Source organism: Neophocaena asiaeorientalis, unplaced genomic scaffold, assembly GCF_003031525.2.
Source record: "Neophocaena asiaeorientalis asiaeorientalis breed wild unplaced genomic scaffold, Neophocaena_asiaeorientalis_V1.1 scaffold606, whole genome shotgun sequence".
Taxonomy (NCBI): Eukaryota; Metazoa; Chordata; class Mammalia; order Artiodactyla; family Phocoenidae; genus Neophocaena; species Neophocaena asiaeorientalis.
In genome coordinates, this window is record NW_020173687.1 from 1,762,915 (window position 1) to 1,785,197 (window position 22,283).

The window sequence follows — 22,283 nt, forward strand, 5'->3', positions numbered from 1 at the left end:
CCTCCCCGCGTTCCCCCCCCCAACCCCCACCCCAGCCAGCAGCCCAGCACAGGCTGAGGGCAGGGAGCCGCCTGCGTTCAAATGCCAGCCTTCCCTTCCCCGCTGTGTGACTCTGGGCAAGCTTCTTCCCTCTCTGTGCCTTGTCTTATCCATAAACAGAGACGACACTGAAGCACCTGGATTCCTGAGCAGAAAGAGGAGAGGCGGCGGCTGAGGCAGGAGGAGACCCCTGGGCATGTGTCCAGGTTTGGGACAAGCAGGGCTGTCCCCGCTGGAGCAGGGCCCTCATGGCAGCGGTGGCGCCAACAGCTACCACTTCTCGAGCAGCTTTGACGCGCCAGGCACGGAGCCCAGCCTCAGGCCTGGCCCGGCCCCCCGAGCCTGTGGCAGGAGGGAACCCCCAGCAGAGGAGATAAGCCCACATGGCGTCTCCCCTGTGCTGGGCTCTGCAGGAACTGGGCCGGTTCAGTGAGAGCAGAGGGAGTCAGGGAGGCCTCCCTGAGGAGGTGACGTCTGGTGAGAAGATGGAAAGGACCAGACGGCCGGAGAGGGGAAAGCTCGAGGCTGAAGGCTGCGCGGTCGGGGGCAGGCCACCGTGCGACGGGGCCTCAGAGCGCTGGTCCTGCCCGCCACCCTCCCCCACTCCCTCTGTCCGGGGCTGTCCTTTCCCGGGCTGGGCCCTCCCAGGCTGCCCGCCCCAAGCCCGAGGCCTCGTGGCGCAGCGGGGAAAGCGGCCAGGAGGAGCGGCCAGCGGCCGTCTCATGATCATTGCGGCCCACGGTCCGCGGACGCGCTAGTCAGTACAGACTTTCACTTGACCCGCCTGAGAGCCAGCAATCACCTGCTCTGGGGGGAGGTGGGTGCACAGAGGGCGTGACTGGCCCAGTGGCCGCCCCAAAGCGGCGGGACTGAGCCGGGTGGAGGCCGGAGGATGCAGGGCGGAGCCAGGTGCCATCGCTCGGCGGGGCCGGTCCCTCGGTGCCGGGCAGCCAGGTGCTGCGCGGGGGCGCAGGGCAAGGATGGGGAAGGAGGGTCACCGCTGGAGCCGGGAGGAAGGTCCGCGCGATTCTGCAGCGACCAAGAGCCTGAGACAGTGGGTGGCTCCGGAGGTCCTGGGTCTGCGTTAAGGGAGGGACGAGGCCGCCAGGCTCCCTGAAGTGAGGGCGCACTGCCCGGCACACCCACCGGGATGTCCCACGGCCTCTGGTATCCGCGGAGCAGGTGTTCAGGTTCGCTCCTGGGGAAGGAGGGGCCTCCAATGGCCGAGCGAGTGCTATGGCTCCCGCTCCAGGGCGAGTCGTGTCGTGGCGACAGCCCCGGCGGCTTGGTGCCGGCCACTCTCATGGGACCTGATGGCTCGCCCAGCCGGGCAGGAACCTCGCACATCATGTCCACCCGCCCGGCCAGCTCCCCGTGATCTGCAGGCCCGGCTCTCGGGGACCCTGCTGCCTGTCAGCCCCTCCCTGTCAGGTGCCGCTGTGGCACCGAGGAGGAGGGATCGCCCACCGGGCCCAGAGTGGGGTGGCTGCCTCAGGCTCAGTTGCCAGACGAGGCAAAAAAAAACCAGGGACCGTTCAGTTATATGTAACTTCACACAAACAACTGACAATTTTTGGTATGAGTAAGTCCCATGCGATATTCGGGACACACTTGCAGGAAACACGATCTGTGTTTATCCGCAGCTCGGATCTAGCTGGGTGGCCTGTGTTTTACCTGGCAGGGTGGAGCCTCTCCTGGGGTGCTCCCTGGAAAGGGTTAAGAATCCAGGTTGCCGGGGGCAGGCATCGGGTTAAGAGATGCATTTCAGGGATGCGTTCCTCCAGCCTCAGGATGGCACACGCCTCACCCAGGTGACACGCATGTTTGCATTTCTGAGATGAGGAAAACGAAGCTTCCTCGTGGCGAAACAGTGCTGACCATTATGGAAGGAGCTGGGGGTGTCCATGGGTGGCCCCAAGGCTGGATGAGGCCCACAGATGTGTGCCATTTGCCTTGCACAGGATTGTAAAAAGTGCCAACCTGAGGCCTTCCCTGCTGTCTGCTCCACTAAGGCCCTGGGGGGCAGACCCTCCCCAGGCCTCTCCACCCCCCCCTTCACGCCCCAGCGGGAATTCTGGCCTGTGGGCGTCCAGCGTTTCCAGCCCCAGCACCAGGGGAGGGCCTGGGCCCCGGGGGGCCACGCCTCTCTTGAGACGCTGCGGCCCTGGGCAGTTAAGAGCCCCTGCAGCCCTGCCTTTCTCACCTGGAAAGAAATGCTACTACTGGAATTTCCCCCAGGGTAGTTTCAAGGACTAAGATGTGATAACGTGCACTGCACAGTGCCTAGCCCACACGGACCTCCCGTGGGGTCCCTGGGGCGCCCCGGTGTCTAGAACAGGCCCTGCCCACGGGCGGGAGCTCGGCACATGCTTACAAAAGAATGGAAAATGAGTAGCAGAAATGCCCACGAAACGCTGGCGGTATTCCTCCTCCTAGCACTGCTCCTGGCTGGCTGTCCCTCCCCCCACACCTGCTGGCTTGTTCATAAATAAATGCGAACTGAACGGCCCGCACCCTACCTGTTCAGGGAAGCAGGGGCGCGGCACCCAGAGCCGCCCTGCGTCTTCGGAACCGGCAGCTTCTCCGAGCTTTCTGAGGTGGGGCCTCTCCCTGCTCTGCAGACCTCCAGAAGGGTCCTCTGGGTGCTGCCCCTTTGTCCTCTAGACAGAGGCCCCAGAAACGCCTCTTTCCTTCTCCAAGGCCCGACATCACAGCCAGGCTCCCAGCAGAGCCGTGCAGCCGAGCGGCTCTTTATCTCTAACGGAGGTCCGGGTGCTACGGGCCCGCGGGCTGGGTACTGCCTGCTCCCCGCCTCTCTGTTTCCTGAACCTGAAGTCCACACTCATCAAGCAATGAACAGAAGCTCTTTAGAGCTGGCGGAGGCCCGTTGAGGCTGTGCCGGGCAGCGCGCGCGGATCTGCCTGCGTGGGAGGAGGACAGGCCCCTCTGCTGCTGGGCTGGGGCTTGAGGCCGCTGGGATCTTGGACTCCTGGTCTCCAGAACTGTCAGAGGCTAATTTCCTTTGTTAGGACAGCCCTGGGACACGCGTACAACTCCCTTCCCGGGACAGGACAGGGGCATCCCTGATGCTCCACCCCCAGCCCCACCCTCTGTGGACGGTACGCGATGCTCTTTCTTTATAACCCACGCCACGGCCTGAATTCGTTTCTCTCGTGGGGACTGATCCCTCTTGCCTGTTTCTCCCTCCTGCAAAGTGAGCCCCACGCGAGCAAGGACACCACTCGCCCTGTTTGCTGCCGTCTGCCCAGCATCGTCGGCAGATTCTAGCGCAAAGTCAGTGCTCAGTGAAAGCTTTTGATGGAAAGGAGGAGCCTGCTGAGTGGGATCTGTGATCGCTCGGAACCAGTTAGACGTCTGGTGTGCAGCGTTCAGGAAAAGCGGGTCCTTAGTCCCAAAGAGAAGAAAATATGATTGATTCTATCAGCCTCCAAGGCTCAGAGCAAGGCCACCTCTTCTGAGAAGCCTCCCCCGATTTCTCCATAGTTAGCTCCATTCATCTCACAACACCACTTTGTGGACACAATCCACTGCCTACACACACGATCCACTGCATATACAGGTGATCTACCGCATATACACACGATCCACCGCAGGTACACGTGATCTACTGCATATACACATACGATCCACTGCCTACACACATGATCCACTGCATATACACGTGATCCACTGCCTACACGCGCGATCCACTGCAGCGCATGCACTTAGGTTCTGCTTCCCACCCCTGGCCCTGGGGGCAGCCACCGTCTAACCAGCTCCACATCCCCTATGCCTCACACAGCACTCTGCCCCCACATCTGCTAAGTGAGGAAGGAGCGGGCAGGGCACTTGCTGGTGTTCAGGGGTCACCGTGCCCAATTCAGCCTTGACCCTGGACCTCAGACAGGAATTTCCTTGGAGCAATGCTTCCAAAGCTGACCCTGGAGAAGGACGTGTGCGAGAGCACGTGGGAGTGTCTGCATTCATGCACAGGCCCCGGTCATACCACACTGCTCTCCCGAAAGGTGTGAAGGCACCCTGAGTGAGGCTAAAGGCTGGAGAAACACTGTGGTACAGCCTTCTGGGGGCAATGGGGATGCCCTCCCTCCCGGGTCAGGTCGGGGACCCTGGGTGGGGAGAGACGGGGATGGTTCGCCTCCCTGACGGCCCACCCCATGCGGCGTCACTATCCCCTCCGAGGGACCACCTCCCTAGCTGAGGGCAGCAGGCTTCTAGAAGCCGGACGGAGCAGCTCCTCATTCCAAGGGCCAACTGCAGGGCCCTGTCTGGGCCGAGCAGGCCCCCATCATGGTCCCGGGGAGGGTCCTGGGGCCTTGCTGGATCCTCTGGTACATGGGATGGAGGCCCCGGGTCCGCCTGAGGCCTGCTCTGAGCTCTGGGGGCTCCGGCCCACCTCCCCCATTGCACAACTCCACTGACACGGGTCCCAGAAGACGTATTTACACTGTGCGACTTAAGCCCCGCTGGGCACTGTCCCTGCCAAGCCTCACCCAGGTGGGACCATGTGGCCCAGTGCCTGGAGACGCCCTGCTGTGCCTAGTGGGAAAGGTCCTCCTGCCCCGACGGCGGCGGCAGCACCAGCGCCCCCCCACCCCCAGCGGCCTCCTCACCTCTCGGTCCAGGCCGGCCGCCACTGTCACGATGTCCCCTGTCTCACTGTTGATGGTGAACATGTTCTGGGAGGGGCTCTGCGGGGTCTGGGTCATGATCCGGTAGCGCACCATCCCATTGGCCGTGGTGCCATCGTCAGCGTCGCTGGCTGTGACCGTCATCACGTAGGTGCCTGGAACAGAGACGGTAGCGCACGTGGGACTCACCAACCACACCCGCTGCGGGCCCGGGCCCGCACCCCAGCAGACATCAGCCAGGACCACGTCTCCCTGGAGGCTGGACGAGGTGTGAGTCCTTCCCCTCCCACGGGCTGGGGGCCTGCCAGGCCCTGGGAAGTGTCCCTGACCCTCCCAGCCCCACACACTCCTGCAGAACCACTGGCGGGTTTCTTGCCGAGCTCAAGTCTGCTCTGAGGTCATCAGCGGGCAGAGAGATGGAGGCCCTGGATGAGGGGGAGCCGCCTGGGGACAGCGGAGCCAGCGATTCTGGCTCAGAACCCAGCACTCTCCCTCTTGAGCCACACGGCCCAAGGCGCTGGCCGGCAGTGTTTGCCGAGGATCCAGATCCCACGTGGAGGACTGCACGGCCGCGACTCGGCACGCGGTAAAAAAACAGGGCTGGGTGTACAGAGGGGCATAACAGGCACTTGAGGAAGCTAAGTGAGAAGAGCCCCCTCGGCGGGGGGAGCTGTGCACACGGGGCACAGGGGCAGATGGAGTAGTAAATCCAAGGTGCGCGTGGACACGTGGTCACCTGCACCTCCGAGCCCGGCGGGGTGAGCCGCCCACGCCATTTCCCATCCACGCGCCAGGGTTGAGGTCCGCAGGGGACGCTCTGGCATGGTGCCCTGGCTCCTGAGAGCGGCACGTGGGGCTCCTACAGGCATCCTCCCTTCCCCACGGTGGGAGGCCCCGGTTGGACAGCACACCCCTCCCCTGGCCACAGTGATCGGGTCCGCGGTGGGCACCTTACCCAGTCAGGGCCTGTGATCAAGGCGGAGGTGCTCACCAGGGTTACTGGGAAACCAGTGTACTGTCCCTGCTGCTGGCCTTGGCTGGGTCAGCGTGTGAGGTTGGGGCTGTGGTCACTTTGTGCCACAAGGAAGGAAAGTGAAGGACAGGGCCAACTCGGAGGAAACAAAACCAAGAGAGGCTCGGGTGACCACTGCCTACCGGGTAGCCCCTGGGTCAAGCGGCGCCTGAAGCTGTTGCCTCAATGCTTAAAAAAATTAAGGCTTCTTTTATAAAGCGGTTTTAGGTTCACAGCACAACTGAGGAGAAGGTACCTTACAGACTCTGTACCTGAACCGATATATTCCCCCTCTTGCCTCATGTCATTTCAGTTTGAGTTTTTGTCACTTGCAACCCAGAGTTCTGACTGGCACAGGCGCCCGGCCCCGGGAGTGCCCCTGGAGTCGGGCGTGGGGCCCTAGTCCTGAGCTGCGTGTCCTTCGCTCAGCTCTACGTTCCCAGGGCCCACAGGGGTGAGGGAGTGTGGGTACCATCCTCCACTGGGTCCTTTCTTGGGGGGTGCTGGCTTAAGCTGAGACTGAACGGGGCTTGGGGCGTGGCTGTGCAGCTGGGCCTCCAGGCCTATTGGGATCCAAGGTGGTGAGGGGTGGGTGTTTTAGTCATCAAGCATGCACTGGGCAACCTGCTCTGGACCAGCATGGTGCTAGGAACTGGGCAGACAGCGGTGGAGACACTTGCGTGGTCCGGGCAGGGAGCCTTTTCCAAATCCTACCAGTGTTCTGGCTGCGCGGATGTGTGTACAAAGCGGGCCCTCCTGCCTTCCCGCGTCCAACCCCACCGCGAGCAGCGAGGGCCTGACTGGGAATTGGCTTTAGCTTTCAGCTTTTACTGAGTAAAAGCTTCTCAAAGCAAATGCATTTTATACAACAGAAAGGAAGGCCAACAGAGAGAGGAAAGTGGAAATCTGTTGACAGGCCACAGGTTTTCTATTCTCATCCACCAACCAGAGAGGAACGGGCCCAGGACCAGACTTTTCACACCAGACTTTTCACACTGAAAGGACGGGAAGTCCCAGCCTGGGCGGGGCGGGACGCTGCAGGAAGCGAGGGCCCAGGAGCTCCAGGCCCGCAGCGCCTCCCTCCCCCCACTTGTTCAATCCACAGATTTACATCGTTTTTATCAAAATGTAATTCACGCATCAGAAAATTCACCCTTTTAAAGTGCACAGGTGCAATTGTCAATAGAGCGTACCTAACTCCAGAACATTCTGTCACCCCCAGAGAGAGCTGCATCTGTTAAGAGTCGCTCCCAGGACTTCCCTGGTGGTCCAGTAGGTAGAACTCTACACTCCCAGTGCAGGGGGCCTGGGTTCGATCCCAGGTCAGGGAACTAGATCCTGCATGCCTGCCGCAACTAGGAAGTCTGCATACCACACGCTGCAACGAGGATCCTGCGTGCCACAACTAAGCACGCACGCGTGAATGAAGGAATGAATGAGTTGCTCCCTCCTCCTCCCCAGCCCCCAGCAATGCTCACCCGCTTTCTGTCTCCAGATTGGCGTTTTCTGAGCACAGCTTATAAACGGAATCATATACTATGCGGCCTTTGTGTCTGGCATCTTTTGAGGAGCCTAGCGTTTTCAAGGGTCACTCCTTTTTATGGCTGAATGACATTCCAGTGTGCGGGGATACTCAGCCCACAATTACTGAGTGAGCACTTGCCGTGTGCAGACACCAGGCTCTGTGCCCAGGATGTAGGAAGAGAACACGCAGACAGACGAGGTCCCACCCTGAACATGCCAGTGAGGACAGAGAGAACAAACAGGGAGACACAGATCATTGCCAGCTGTGTAAGTCCTTGGAAGGGGGAAGAACGCTCGCATGAATGAATATGTAGAATAATGAGGTATGTGGGGTGCTACGGAGGAAGCAGGGACAACCTGAGTGATGGGGGTGGTGCGGTAGGGAGGGGACGGGGGGTACTCTGGGCAGGAGGCCAAGGCCCTGGGGCAGAGAAGAGCTCCAAATGTTTGAGGAACCGGGGAAAGGGGGCATGTGATGGGGCTGGAGGTGGGCTGGGCCCACGGCGAGGATTCTGGACTTTATTCTAAGATCACAGGGCAGTATCTTCATCAGGAGAGCGGGTCAAATTTATGTTTTGAAGACACGCAGAGAACACAGACTGCGTGCGGCCAGGAGTGCGGGGGGCAAGGGTTGGTAGTGAGAACGCTAACTCATTCACTGGATTTCATGGAGAACTGGTTGCAATCAGACCAAGATGTTGCAAACCCACTAGGACATTTATTCATTCACTCAACACGTCTTTATTAACTGTCTTCTAGGGGAAAAAATATGGAACTTCAGTGTTTTGAGAACCCCAGGAAAAACATTCATCAAACACACCCACCTAACTTCATGCGATGGTTATTCTCGAACAGTGTGTAAACCCAATTTATTTTATTTTATTTAATTTATTTATTTTTGGCTGCATTGGGTCTTTGTTGCTGTGTGTGGGCTTTCTCTAGTTGCAGCGACGGGGGGTTACTCTTTGTTGCAGTGTGCGGGCTTTTCATTGCAGTGGCTTCTCTTGTTGCGGAGCATGGGCTCTAGGCATGCGGGCTTCAGTAGTTGTGGCATGTGGTCTCAGTAGTTGTGGCTTGCGGGCTCTAGAGCACAGGCTCAGTAGTTGTGGCACACGGGCTTAGTTGCTCCATGGCCATGTGGGATCTTCCCGGACCAGGGCTTGAACCCGTGTCCCCTGCATTGGCAGGCGGATTCTTAACTACTGCTCCACCAGGGAAGCCCTGTAAACCCAATTTTAATGAATTTAATTATCAGTAGAATTTCCCCAGAGGCATTAAGTATTTAAAAGAAATCCAGGAGGTTCTGTTTTTAGCAAATGGTGGACAATGTTATTTTAAACCGATCTTCCTCCTGAGGAAAACTAGAAAAACTGGACCCAATGTGAAATAAAAACATCTCATTAAGGGCACTATAGAGATACCAATGGCACAGACTCAGGGAGCGCGGGGCAGGCCGGAAAGGAGAACCCGAGACCAGGGGCCATCTTTCCTCTCAAGACATTTGCTGATTCCAGGGACTTCCTGGGCAGTACAGTGGTTAAGACTCCGTGCTCCCAATGGGGCCTGGGTTTGATCCCTGGTTGGGGAACTAAGATCCCGCATGCCACAACTAAAGGTCCTGCATGCGGCCACAAAGATCCCACATGCTGCAATGGCCAAAGACCCGGCACGGCCAAATAAATAAATAAATATTAAAAAAAAAAGACATTTGCTGATTCCAAATCGGCTTCTGACAGCTGAAGAGCTACATGGAGCTTTCAACAGACTGATGGGAATGGGGGTAAAGACACTGAGCTTAGGGCCTGCCATATGAGGGTGGAGCCTGGAAAATGCTCGAGTCTTTGGGTTGGACCCGGAAGGGCAGCACGCTGGGAGTGAGGGTGAACAGGAAAGGAACCGTCCTAGCCGACGGAGGCACAGCTCTATTAAGGTGACTTAGGCTCTGATATCTGAGGTTACCAGACTCCCCTGTCAGGAGCAAAAGCATATCCTTCATAGAAAAAGGTAACATCTTACCCTCAAGTCACCTCTACAATTTTTCATACACAAGGCACAGTACATAACGAACCAGGCACACAAGGAGACAAAACCCGACTGAAAACAGAGAGAAAGACTGACCAGGACGAGACCAGGGGAGTTTCCAATAACAGAGTCATCAGATGCAGAGTAAAAGCAATCAGCCAGAGAAGTTGAAGCGCACCCCCAGATATTCACATGGGACGCCCCGTTCTAGGCCCCCACTACTAGCCCCCACCAAGGCACACCTGAGCCCCCTTCTCTACCATGAAGCTCCCCGGTCCTCTGCCTGCCTTCGAGTCTCTGCCTGTGATGGTGGCTGGTGACCCCCCTGCTCTGAACACACAGCCTCTGCTGGTTTCCACTGGCTGGTCTTCACTTATTTCCACATTACTGTTGGAAAAACTGGATGAGGGACTCTCTCTGTCCTTTGTTGCACAAGCACGTGTGGGCCAACAATGGTCTCAAATAAAAAAAAAAAGTCCCTGACCTGAGCAGCTCACATCTAGCGGTGCAGATAAACAAGGAGCATAGTCAGTTAGTACGTGACGCCGAATGTCTGCCAGCTGGGTGTTGGCTAAATAAATTGTGGTACATTCCCACGAGGGAACTGTTTAAAGCCAGAATATATCGTGACGCTTGAAACGTTCACGATATACAGCAAAACGGAAAACAATCCAGTTTCTAAACTGTGTTCTTTAATATAACAACATGTTCGTGCAGGGAGATAAGACCAGAGGGATCTTTGACGAACGTGCTCGTGGCAATCTCTGCGTGGCAGGCAAGATGGGAGACTGTGATGTTTTTCTTTGTGATTTTCTCTGTATCTCTCAAGTTTCCTCCAAAGATTATCACTTGATTAACAGAAGGTAAAAAGTTACTTAAAAAAAGAAATAAGGCAACTGATGGGACTTTTTTTTCAGCCTTAATCACAATTTGGTTTCTTTCAAAAAAGATTCTGGAAACCTGGCTGGTCCATGGCCACCACTCCGTGGTCAGGTGACCCATGCATGCCCAAGTGCTCTGAGCCCAAAGGCCAACGGGCAGGGTTGCCATGGAAACAAACCCAGATGAAATATAAATGTGCAGGGCCCTGGAACTGAGCAAGGGCTCCGTGATTTTCACTTCCTTCCTAGAAGAAGAGAATGGGGCGGAGGCAGAAGGAACTCCTTTTTGAGACCTGGAGAGCTGCCTGGGGGAGGTGGCCTCCACTCACTGTCTGGGCACTTGGCGACACCTGCTGACCTGGGGGCCAGGCCCTGCCCTGGTGGCACCCTGCTTCTGCCCCCCTTGCCCATGTCCTGTGTCTCAGTCTCCCCCTTACACTTGAGGGTGCCCCTTCCCGAACCCTCCAGCAAGTGTTCAGTGGCCACACCACGTCTCGGGGTGTGAGCAGGGCCAGCCCCCGCGTGTCTGGGAAAGCGTGACCCTGGCATCAAGGTCCCCCTGATCCTCTCGCCTTCTCCAGTGGGGGCGGGTCTGGTCCACAGGCAGCCGTGAGCGCCCAGCAGCCGCAATGCCGTGGCACACCTGGGCTGCCCACAGGGGGGAGGGAGCGATTCAGCCGCGTTACCCAGCTAAGCGCTCTGCCAGGACCCACTCACTGCAGCAGCATCGGTAGTAACCAGAGAGTTAAGTCTCGACCCCATCACCCGGGCTGTGAGAACGAGGAGAAAATCATCCTTCTAGGGCTTTCTCTGGAGGCCTCGTTGGGCCTCTCCCCCTAGTACAGAGGCCTGCATTTTTCTTAACGAAACTGAACATCACTCCGCATCTTCCTCTAAGAGGGCATGCTGTCTGCTGCCCGAGACGCCGGACATCCTTCATAAATCGCGCCAGCAGGAAGAGGGGGAGAAGGCAAACTCTTGGTTCTTCTGAGCAGTTCGTGTACAAACGCTCTTGCGCCTTAAAGGATTAATTTCACAAACCTTAAACTGCAGTTTAATTTGAAAACTAATTCAGCCCCATAATTGGCTTTCTGCTCAGATCACTGAGGCTAAAGGTTTAAATTCTTAATATGCAGATGGCTTTCAAGTATCTGGCGCCATCTGTGCATCAGTCCGTGGCATTAATCTCGGGGGACTCCGCCAGCACAGAAATACAATAAATAAATAAACGGGGCCCACTAATAATCTATTTAAGAAAAAACTGCATTACGTAGATGAAGGTTTCTTTGACTTAATTTGCAGCACGTAGATTTCTCTATTTAATATTTTAAAGCAACATTAATTTCAAAATTTATAATATAGGCCCTCATACAGTTACAAGGGGTTAGGGAACGCAGAAATTCCAACTAGAGTCCTTTTGTTAAAAAATAGTCAACACACTCGAAAGGCTTGAGAGATGCCACGAGACTGGTCAGGCTGCCTCTGGGCAGGAGGTGACACCGTGAATCCCGTTTCCAGCTGGAGAAGCCTGTCGGAGAGGGCGTGGACCCATGGCTGCTGCAGAGGGAAGGGGGCTCCAGTTATGAGCACGTAGCCCACAGGCCTCCTGGAGCCTGGGGATTGATAATGTGAACGCCTGTGACCCCACCCTGTTACCTCACCACTAACCAATCAGAGAATTTTGCACGAGCTGATCACGTACCCTGGGACCGCCAACTCCCTTACCTGGCCTTCAAAAATGCTCTGCTGAAACCCTCTGGGGAGTGCGGGGTTTCTGAGCACAAGCCACCCGCTCTCCTTGTTTGGAGCTGTCTCAGTAAACACCTGCACTCCCCTTCACCACAACCGCGTGTCAGTAGATTGTACCGTGCGGGCGAGCGGACCCGAGTTTGGTTTGGTAACACCTGTCGCTGGCTGTGTCCTTACTTGCCTGTTCTGCGCCTTCGTTCCCTCATCTCCAAAGTGCTTGTGTCACAGGACTGTCAGCTTTCAGTAGGTTATCCCACCGGGAGGCCTGAGGACAGTACCCAGCATCGGGAGGCCCTTGGTCAGTGCTGTGTTTCTGCGACGGCTGCATAATCAGAGCTGCAGCGGAAGGTGCACCCCTTGCAGGGGGAGCCTGAGGCCTCCTGCAGAGACGTGGGGCCTGCCCACTGCCCCGAGCCAGCTTCAGGAGCTCAGGAAGAGCAGGGGGACAAGGCAGTCGGGGCTCACAAGCCTCAGGTCAGGGAGCCCAGTTGCTGTTTTTATTTTTATTTTTAAAATTATTTATTTATTTATTTGGCTGCATTGGGTCTTTGTTGCTGCGCACAGGCTTTTCTCTAGTTGTGCCGAGTGGGGGTTACTCTTCATTGTGGTGTATGGGCTTCTCATCGCGGTGGCTTCTCTTGTTGCGGAGCACAGGCTCTAGGCACGTGGGCTTCTGCAGTTGTGGCTTGCGGGCTCTAGAGCTCAGACTCAGTAGTTGTGGCGGACGGGCTTAGTTGCTCCACGGCATGTGGGATCTTCCCGGACCAGGGCTTGCACCTGTGTCCCCTGCATTGGCAGGCAGATTCTTAACCACTGCACCACCAGGGAAGGCCCCCCAGCTGCTGTTTTTAATCTGTTGTTTCCTCTTCTCAAAGGAGCAGAACACAGCCTTTTATTTTATTCATTTTTAACATCTTTATTGGAGTATAATTGCTTTACAATGGTGTATTAGTTTTTGCTGTATAACAAAGTGAATCAGTTATATGTATACATATATCCCCATCCCCCTCCCTCTTGCGTCTCCCTCCCACCCTCCTTATCCCACCCCTCTAGGTGGTCACAAAGCACCGAGCTGATCTCCCTGTGCTGTGCGGCTGCTTCCCACTAGCTATCGATTTTACATTTGGTAGTGTATATATGTCCATGCCACTCTCTCACTTCGTCCTAGCTTACCCCTCCCCCTCCCCGTGTCCTCAAGTCCATTCTCTACACCTGCATCTTTATTCCTGTCCTGCCCCTAGGTTCTTGAGAATCATTTTGTTTTAAGATTCCATATATATATGTTCGCGTACGGTATTCGTCTTTCTCTTTCTGACTTATTTCACTCAGAACTCAGCCTTTTAAGATGTGCTTGCACCCCGGAGGGTCACCCCGAGGGGCAGGAGGGCTCTTGCTTCTGATGAAGAAAACCGCCCTAGGGGAGGGCCTCCCAGGGTCTCAGCGTCCACCCTGCAGTGCTGCCCCTGGATGCAGCTCTGGGAACAGGACTCGGGTCCAGGGTGAGTGGGCACCTGATGGGGAAGCCGGCACCTGGATGGGCTCCCCCTGCCCCTCGGGGCCCCACCTTCTCCTCTGGGGATGCCCTCTGCTGCTGGGTGCTGGCTGGTCAAGGCCTGGCTGTGGCCTCACCCGGGTCGGCCCCTCCCCCTCCCCCTCCCCTCTCCTGTGCATCCTCCCTCCCGCCTCCCAGACGCTTCCGGGAGCCAGCAGATCCCTGAGAAGCACGTGCACCCAACCCTCCCCATCAGCCCTGGGGACCAGAGCCCAGCCCAGGCTGGGAAACTGCCACTGTTCAGACGTGGCCAATGGGGAGCTCGTGATGATTCAGAAGAACGCATGTCTGAGGTCTAGCCTGGCCATCAGGGAGACCAGCAGGGTGGCCCGAGGAATGCTGGAATGTAACATAAAGGACAGCTGGTTTTAAGTGAGTCTTATGGTTCAATCTGAGGTTCAAGCTGACAATGTACTTGCTGGAGTTGGGAAAATGAACTAATATTTTGAGTAAGAACGTTTAACAATATTAGTAAGTTAATACCCGTTAACATCAATAACACGATTCACGATAGCACAGGTGTCGGGAGCCTCAGGTGGGCGCCCTCAGCTGACTCCAGGAGGTGGGCGCTACCATTACTTCCATTTAACGATGAGACAGAGGGAGTAGCTGGCAGAGGCCCCGCCACGCCGCACGCTGCCCACACGGTGGCCGGCCGCCTGGATTCCGAGAAGCGTGGCTGAGTGCCACGCGATGCCACCTGCCAAGTGCACAGTCCACCTGGGGAGGACACAGGCGACAGCCAGGGTCTGAACACTTAACGCGCCGTCCCAACAGCCTTCGACTCCGCCCCACGTCAAGGCTTCCCATGGAGCCGCAGTCACCCAGGCAATGCGGGGCTCGCAGAGGGACAGACACGCAGATCAATGGATAGAAGCAGAGAACCCAGGAACAAACCCACAAATAGGCCCAACTGATTTTTGACAAAAGCACAAACGCAACTCAATGAAAGCCGTTCCAACAAGCGGTGCAGGAGCACCCGGGCATCCGTGAGCAGAGAAATGACCCGGACATGAAGTCTCACGACCTCTAGAACAAAGCCTACAGCACCTTCAGGACCCGGGGCCTGGGAAGAGTTCTCAATACTCAAGCCCAATCCATCGACGGAAGGTGGAAAACTGGACTGCATCAAAATGAAAATCTCTTGCTCCCAAAGGACGCCATGAAGACGATGAAAACACAAGTCCCGGAGGGGGAGAAAATACCTGCAAACTACATGTCCGACAAAGGGCTTGTATCTCGAATAAGTAAAGAATTCTCAAAACTCAGTGATTAAAAAAGCAAACTATTTAGAAAATGGACAAGAGACATGAAGAGCCATCTCATCGACGAGGACGTGAGGATGGCAAACAAACACAGGGTGAGATCTCCAAGGTCGTCAGCCATCAGGGAAATAGAAGTGAAAACCGCCATGAGATACCACTACCCCGCTCTGAACAGCTAAAGCAACACACCACCAAGTGCTGATGAGGACGTGGAGAAACCGGGCCACCCACGTGGTGGGACAGAAGACGGCACCGTCACTCCAGAAGAGTGTGTGGCCATCCCTCGCAGAGCTGAACCCTTGTTCCCTGTGCCACCCAGTGACTGTGTTCTTGGGTATCTGTCCCAGAGAAATGAAAACTTACATTCACGCAAAAGTCTGTATGGGGATGAAAGATCTTGGAGGTTTACTATGGCCCCAAACTGGGAACAACCCAAATGCCCTTCAAAGGGTGAACAAGGGCAACACATCCACACCGCAGACTTCTCAGCAATGAAAAGAAATGAACTGTGGACACACACCACTTGGATGAATATCTAGAGGATCACGCTCAGTGGAAAAAGCCAGTCTCCAAAGGTAACACGCCATTACGATTCCATTTACATGAACGTCTTAAAATGACAAAATCATAGAGACAAATGAGATCAATGATTGCAAGGGTTAGGGATGGCGGGTGGGTGGGGAGATGGCTGTGGCTCTGAAAGGGCAGCTTGAGGGTCCTTGTGATGGAACCGTTAGCGTCTTGACCGTGGAGGTCATGCGAATCAGCACACGTGATAAAACCGCATGCACATGGAGACGCGCGCGCACACACACACACACACGCATGCAGGCAAGACTGCTGAAGTCTGAGTGAGGGCCAGGGCTTGCACCAATGTCACATCCTGGTGTGACCCTGCATGGCAGCTCTGCAAGATGTTACCACCGGGATAAACTGGGTGAAGGATCTGTGGGGTATCTCTGTACCATTTCTTAGAACTGCATGTGTATCCACAACTATGTCAAAATAAAAAGATTTCTTAAAAAGACATTTCTTCCAATGAGACCCCATGGGAGGCGCATCTAGGAGTCCATGGGGTGGCGATACCTGGGGAGCTGGCTCAAGTCTGTACAAAGCCTGGCCCGCCTGCCTCCTGCCCACCCGGGGGCCTGAGAGACCTCTGTGGACCCCAGGCCCCAGCGGGCACCAGGCCACAACCCTCTTGAGCCTCCTCACGTCTCATTTCAGTGGGACCCTTCTTCTTGGGAACGCTAATTTTGGTTCCACTTTCTGGTGAACTTGGAATCAATGAAACTCCAATTCTTTCTGGAAAACATCCCTATTACAGATAGGTAATTCTTATAAAGTATTACGAATCTGAACTTATGAACTCAGAGTCAATTTCAAAGCCAGGGAGAGAGGCCTTGGCAGAAACGACCGCTTACTTAGGACCCATTCTGCTACGCAGGGACGCACATCAGTTACCCCCCCATCATGACAGAGGGCGTGCGTGGGATGCACATCAGTTACCCCCCCATCATGACAGAGGGCGTGCGTGGGACGCACATCAGTTACCCCCCCATCATGACAGAGGGCGTGCGTGGGATGCACATCAGTTACCCCCCCATCATGACAGAGGGCGTGCGTGGGACGCACATCAGTTACCCCCCCATCATGACAGAGGGCGTGCGTGCAAACAGCCAACGTGCTCATCCTGTGTGCAAAAACAGTCGCCCCTGCAGACGCAGCGTTTGCCCGGGGGTGTGGGGTGGTCGCTTCAAGCGGGTGGGCAAGGCAGACTGGGGGGACACAGTACAGGGTGGGTGTCAAGGCGGGGCTCTGCAGAAATGGCAGAGTTTGGAAAGGCAGGGGTGACGTGTACACAGGGAGCAAGCAGCGGGGCACCCACCCGAGAACAGCTCCCGCGGGGTCAGCGGACATGCTTCCCTTTCTGCTCTCATCTGGAGCACTGCATGGAGTCTCCAAGGGGCTTGGTGGCCCCTGGCCAGTTCCATCCAGGATTTGGGACAATGAGACCAGGAGGGGACAGATGCTCCCGGGGGGAGGGGAGGGACTGCTGCTGTGACCACCAGCTTCAGGGGGCCCCGTCTGGGTGGGGACCCAACACGGCAGCCACTACCCACACGTGGCACGTGGCTATTTCTATTAAATACAAGGAGAAATTTAGCTTCTCAGTTGTAGGAGCCACAGTCGTGTGTGAGCCCATTCGACCCAGCAAAGCCAGAGAGGATTTCATAAAACTGAGGGGCCTGGGGCTGGGAGAAGGACGTGGGGTGATGTGGGATTGGCCTGGGATCTGGCCCCAGTTGGCTTGCTGATGTCCCCGTGTGAACTTCCCAAACCTCAGAAGGTTCCTATCCAGCTGAGTCAATACTGAACACACATTCTTATTTGTTTTCCATTAGAACGTGCATCTGACACCCTTCATTAGCCTGTATCATTCCAGAAAATAATGACTAACTTCTGGCGGTAGTTTTTCCTTATCCCACAAAGGCACTGTGTAAAACCCTTCCATTATTGTAATTTACTGGCATAAGGGAAGAAACTGGAGAGACTATTTCCAAGTCCCCGGGAGTCTCCTGCCTCGAGGATGCGGTGCCCGTTTTGTCTGGACATCAGGGTGAGCGAGGGCATCAAGCCAGGTCCAACGGGGCACCGTGCAGCTCCATCCCTGGCTTTGCACAAAGAGGCACGTCACCGGTCCCCTCTGAGGGTTGTTCCGGGAACAGAGGTGCAGCTGGGGGCCCCCAGGGGCTTCGAAAGTCAGCCAACATTTAGTGCAAAAGGTCCCAGAAAGGCTCAAAGTGTCTGGGGAATCAAGGACCAGTCAGGGACAACACCAGCCCTCAGCCTGCCCAGGCCACACCCAGCTATCCGACGATGCTCCTAGCAGGATTTCGAGGGGGAGACAGAGTAATTTGCTGCTTTTGTTATCCTAATGAGTAAAGGCAGTTACGCATTTGGGAAAACTGTCTCTATCGATCTATTTGAAAGTAAGATGCGGGAGGCTTGATTTGTGACATCCAGGCAGTTTTACAGAGCGTCCTGGGTCTTGGGGAGAGAGGACCTGCCGCTTCTGTTAACAAGAAAGCCCCTTCCCCAAGCCTGACACTCACTCCCCACCCTGATCCTTAAAGAGCTGGCTGTTGGCAGCCCTCATCTGTTTCCTTTGGCTGCTTGTAGCTAATATGGCCACCTGCCGCCTGCCCCTGCCCCTCAGGGGCCTGCAGGGCCCAGCTGCCCAGGGTTCCTGCAGAAATAATGTCATAGCCCGTTCCCTTTGCTGACACCAGGCTGGCCCGAGCGTCCCAATTCTGAGAGACAATCAATCATAAACGCAATCCACCTTGTTGCAGCAGCAGCCCCGAGACGGAGCTAGGGGAAAAGGGTCGATAAATGTTTGCTTTCGCGGACCCCACCTCCCCCCAAGCCGGACGCCCACTGACCCCTCCTCAGAGGCCCGGGAAGCTGGCCTCAGGTTGCCCGGCACCGCAGACCTTCCCCAGAGCTGGGAAGTTTTCCCAGGATGGGTGCCTGCCGGGGAGCCAGGGAGGGGCAGCCTCTAAGATGCAAGACACCCGGTTACACTTGACGTTCAGATCAACAAGCAATACCCTTTACTCTAAGTATGTTCCCGATACTCCTGCATAAAAATGATCCCTTGTTTCTCTGAAGTTCAAATGTAACCCGAGTCCTATATTTTAGCGGTAACTTCCGGCAGCCCCAGCAGGGACCTCAGCAGTGGTGCTTGACTCAGCTCCCCACTCGACCTGAGCTGAGCAGTTGTCCCAAGGACAACCCCGCCCCCAATCAGAAGACAGCAGGGCTGTGCTTCTCAAACGGAAGCAAGTGCAGAATCACCTGGGAGCTCGGCTGCTGGCCCCGGGGCCCCATCTGCAGTGTCTGAATCAGCAGGTGCGGCTACAAGCGATGCATTTGTGACGTGTTCCCAGCTGATGCTGCAGGTCCCTGAGCGGGGGTCCCAGCATTGGCTGGGGCTTCCGCCCACATCCACACCAAGGGGCCGGACGGCTTCCTCCACCTCCCCAGGCCCTGAGTCTAAAGGGGAGAGGGGGGTGCCCACTTCCTGGTCATTATGTCACCCAGAGGCCAGATGCTATAAAGTGGTCGTTACCATTTATGCTGGACAGGAGCCCACGGGAAGACAGGCTCTGGGTCAGCTCTGAGGGGAACCAAGGCCTCAGGCACTCGGCTCACCTCCTTGGGCTGGGGAGTCGGCCCTCTCACGGGCTTCCTGTTGTGCTTGTAATCAAACCCCAAGGGTGCCCAGGAGGCCTCAGGTGGCCGGCCTGCTCTCTGACCTGCCCCAGGACCTTTGCACATGCTCTTTCCACCCCTAGTTCCCTCCCAGCCCTTCTCTCAGTGCTGTTCCTTATCACGCACCAGCTCTTGGCCCACAGGGTGCCTCCGCAGAGGGACCGTCCCTGATCTACAGCCGGCCCCATGACCCAGTGCCCCATGGGTTTCCTTCTGAGCCTAATCATCACTGCAATAGCTTCATTCCCTGTTTTTGCTCTTTTGTCTGTGGCCCCTCTGGACCGTGAGGTCTGTGGAGCAGGGACCCCGCTCCCCAGTGCACGCAGTAGGTATTCGTAAACGCCCGCTAAAATAAACGCGTCAGCGACGAGTCCCACGGTGCCCCCGCGGTGGCGGGGGCTGCGTGGCCCTCCCCTAGCGTGGGGCCCCTGCCCGCCCTCGGGGCCCGGGGCTCACCTGGCCTGGAGCCTTCGTCCACGGAGCCGTTGTACAGCTGGCTGAGGAACTCGGGGCGGTTGTCGTTCATGTCAATTACGTAGATGTACAGGTCGATGGGGTTCTCCACCTTGTTGCCATTCATGTCCACGGCGTGGGCTCGGAGCTGGAAAGCAGCACACGCCATCAGGGCCGGCGGCCGCCCAGTGGGGACACACCTGACTGGCCGCCTAAGAACAGCCGAAAGCAGCTTCCTTGGACCCACGGCACTGGGACGGTGGTGACATAACACCTCCGGGCCCCCCAAGGGGCAGCCCGGGGACACGTCATGAGCCTCGGCTCTCTGTGGAAATGGGGAAGGGTCCTGAGAGGGCAAAACCGGGTGTCCCACGGGAGCCTGAAACTGACCCGAGGGCCCACGCCGATGCCCACCCAGGACCCACTCAGACCGTCCCCACACTATTGACCATGAGGGTTCATGTCCACCTAGAGTAGCTACACAAAGGCCACTTGTGCCAACCAGGGCTGGGGGCTTAGACTCCTGCTGCTGAGAGGTCGGGCCTGGGGGAGACACATGGGGGCCTTGAACTTGGGGGTCCACTGTGAGGCCACCCTGCTGCCCATTCACACCCCGGCTTATCTGTTCTTGGGGCAGCAAAGAGGAAACGGGTCCAGGGGCCCTGGGGTGGAAGCCCCCACTCTGCTGGGGAAGGGGCTCCAGGGAACTGCATCTGGGAACGACTTGAAGGTACAAAGGGAAGAGACCTCCTCAACTCGGCCTGGAGCGTCCAGAGGGGCTGCTCAGACTCACCCCTTCACTTCTGGATTTCTTTTATTCACTCATTCGCTCATTAATTCACTCCCTCAGTCAATATCTATCAAGGGCCCATCTGTGCCAGGCACTGGGCTGTACCCTAGACTGTGGCTCAGTGAGACACGGGGCTGCCCTGGGGCTTCTCGTGTAGAAGGGAGACGGACCCTGAGAAGGAAAGGAAGCAGGACAGAACGCGTGTGACCACAGCGACCTGCTGGGGTGGGGAGGAGGCCAGGCAGGCCTCTCAGAGGAGGTGACGTTGGAGCTGAGCCCTGTACAAGCAGCCAATGGGACAGCAAGTGTGGAGGCCTCCCTGGGGCACGCAGAGCGGCTGAGCTCTGCAGGCAGCAGCGGGGGCTGGAGCAGGACCACTGGGGACCTGGGATTTAGACGGGAAAACCCAGTCTTGGCGAGTGGAAGGGACCTGCCTTGGGTCTCTCCAGCCAGAGCTGTGACTGTCACACAGCCGTGTCCCGGACCCCATCTCTCTGTGGAAATCACGTTACCCTCCAAGCCGGACACACCAGACCTCAGGGTCTTTACACCAAGACAGCGCCAAGCCAAGGGTGGCCAGAAGAGCCTGCGCTCCAGGCCTCCGGGGGGAGGGGTCTCTGAGCAGGGGCCCCACCCACAGCTGTCCACGCCACCCCCTCAGTGCCCTGCACCCTGTGCTCTGCCAGCCTCAGGGGAGAGGCAGCGGTGCCCATCCTTGCCTGCAGGAGGGGCCTCGTGCTAACTGCAGCACGCCAGCCCCAGCCCGACAGCCCTGCGTGGAATTTTACCCTTGAAACAGTGTGTTTAGTGGGGAGCTCCAGGCTGGCTTCACAGACCAGGTGATCTGAGTCATTAGAAGGGGACAAATGAGCGCTCATTCCCGGGACCCGCAGCCCGCTAAGTGGTGTGGCTGCCCCCTTGCAGAGAGGCTTGAAGTACCGTGTTTGAACGTCTCAGGATGCCGTGCGGTTGTTTCCACTAGCCACCCGCCCCAGCCGCCGTCCGTCCCCAGTTCCGGGAGCCCCGGTCTGCACCTGCCCTGCTGCGGAAGTCCTTCCCGCGGGCCACCAGGCCATCCTTCATCTTGTCAAGTGCAGCCAGGCGATAAGGCACTGAGCCAAAGGCTGAGAAGACTTTTAAAAAGGGTAATTCTGAGCTAAACTTAAAGTTCTCTTCTGCCTGAAGTGACACTGCTGCTTGGGCCGCTGTCCTCAGCAGCAGGGGCACCCCGAGTGGAGCCAATGACAGCAAGTGGCTGGTGCGGTTCTCCTCGCCACAGCCCCCGAGTTTAAATAACATTCGATGGTGTCCGCTGGAAACCTCTGAGAGCGCCCCCAGCCCCGTCCATCTCTCAGGCTGCGCACACAGCCGCCGGCTGGGGGACGGGGGTCTGTCTTGGTGGTGGAGATGAGAAACGTCCGGCGACTTGCAAATCTGAGCATCGCACGCCAAGCGCATTCCCGTGATGCACTGTGGGTGCCTGCGGACCGTGTGCGGGACCCTGTTCTTTCCCCTTCCAGGTGCTCGCCCTTCGTGTCCTAATCGTGAGCCATCGGTTTCTTCCTGGGGCACGGGACCCGGAACATTCTATGTGGGCCCTGGAAGTGGCCTCACGTGGACTCTGGAGGCTGTCTTCCATCACCACCAGCCTGTGGCTCTCGCTGTGCCCTGGCTCGGGCCGGGGGTGCCCCCAGAACTCTACACGCACTGCCTTACCTCACAGCTTACAAGAACCCATGAGCTGGGTGCTGTCTGATCCCTATTTTAGAGATAGGGAAACGGAGGTGCAGGAAGATTAGCGAACTTGCCCAAGGTGACGGTATGCGGGAGAACCCGATAGCAAGCCCTCTTACGGAGTCCTGAGAGAACCCTCTGGGGAGTCACCTTGCAGGGCAGTGACAGCTCGTCTGTTTCATGTTGGTGGGCCTCCACGCGGTCGTCTCATGCTGACCCGTGTCCAGTTTACCAGCTCCCTCTCAGGTGGGAGGTCATCCCACCCACTCCACAGGCAAAGGTGCCGGTGGAACTGGGGTCGGGGGGAGCAGAGAGGATTCTAAAAGGGCCGCAAG

The 22,283-nt window shown here is 57.0% G+C and overlaps 1 protein-coding gene across 6 annotated transcripts in view; it reads right to left on the reverse strand.

Annotated features, from left to right (window-relative positions):
* Positions 1-22,283, reverse strand: part of CDH4 (cadherin 4) — a 573,059-nt gene that overhangs the window by 43,380 nt on the left and 507,396 nt on the right. For all 6 annotated transcript variants that reach the window (XM_024750194.1, XM_024750195.1, XM_024750192.1 and 3 more), the window contains 2 exons: positions 19,428-19,572; positions 4,671-4,843 (listed from right to left, as the gene is read on the reverse strand). In XM_024750194.1, the coding sequence (XP_024605962.1) occupies positions 4,671-4,843; positions 19,428-19,572 (318 nt within the window). The remainder of the gene's footprint in view (positions 1-4,670; positions 4,844-19,427; positions 19,573-22,283) is intronic.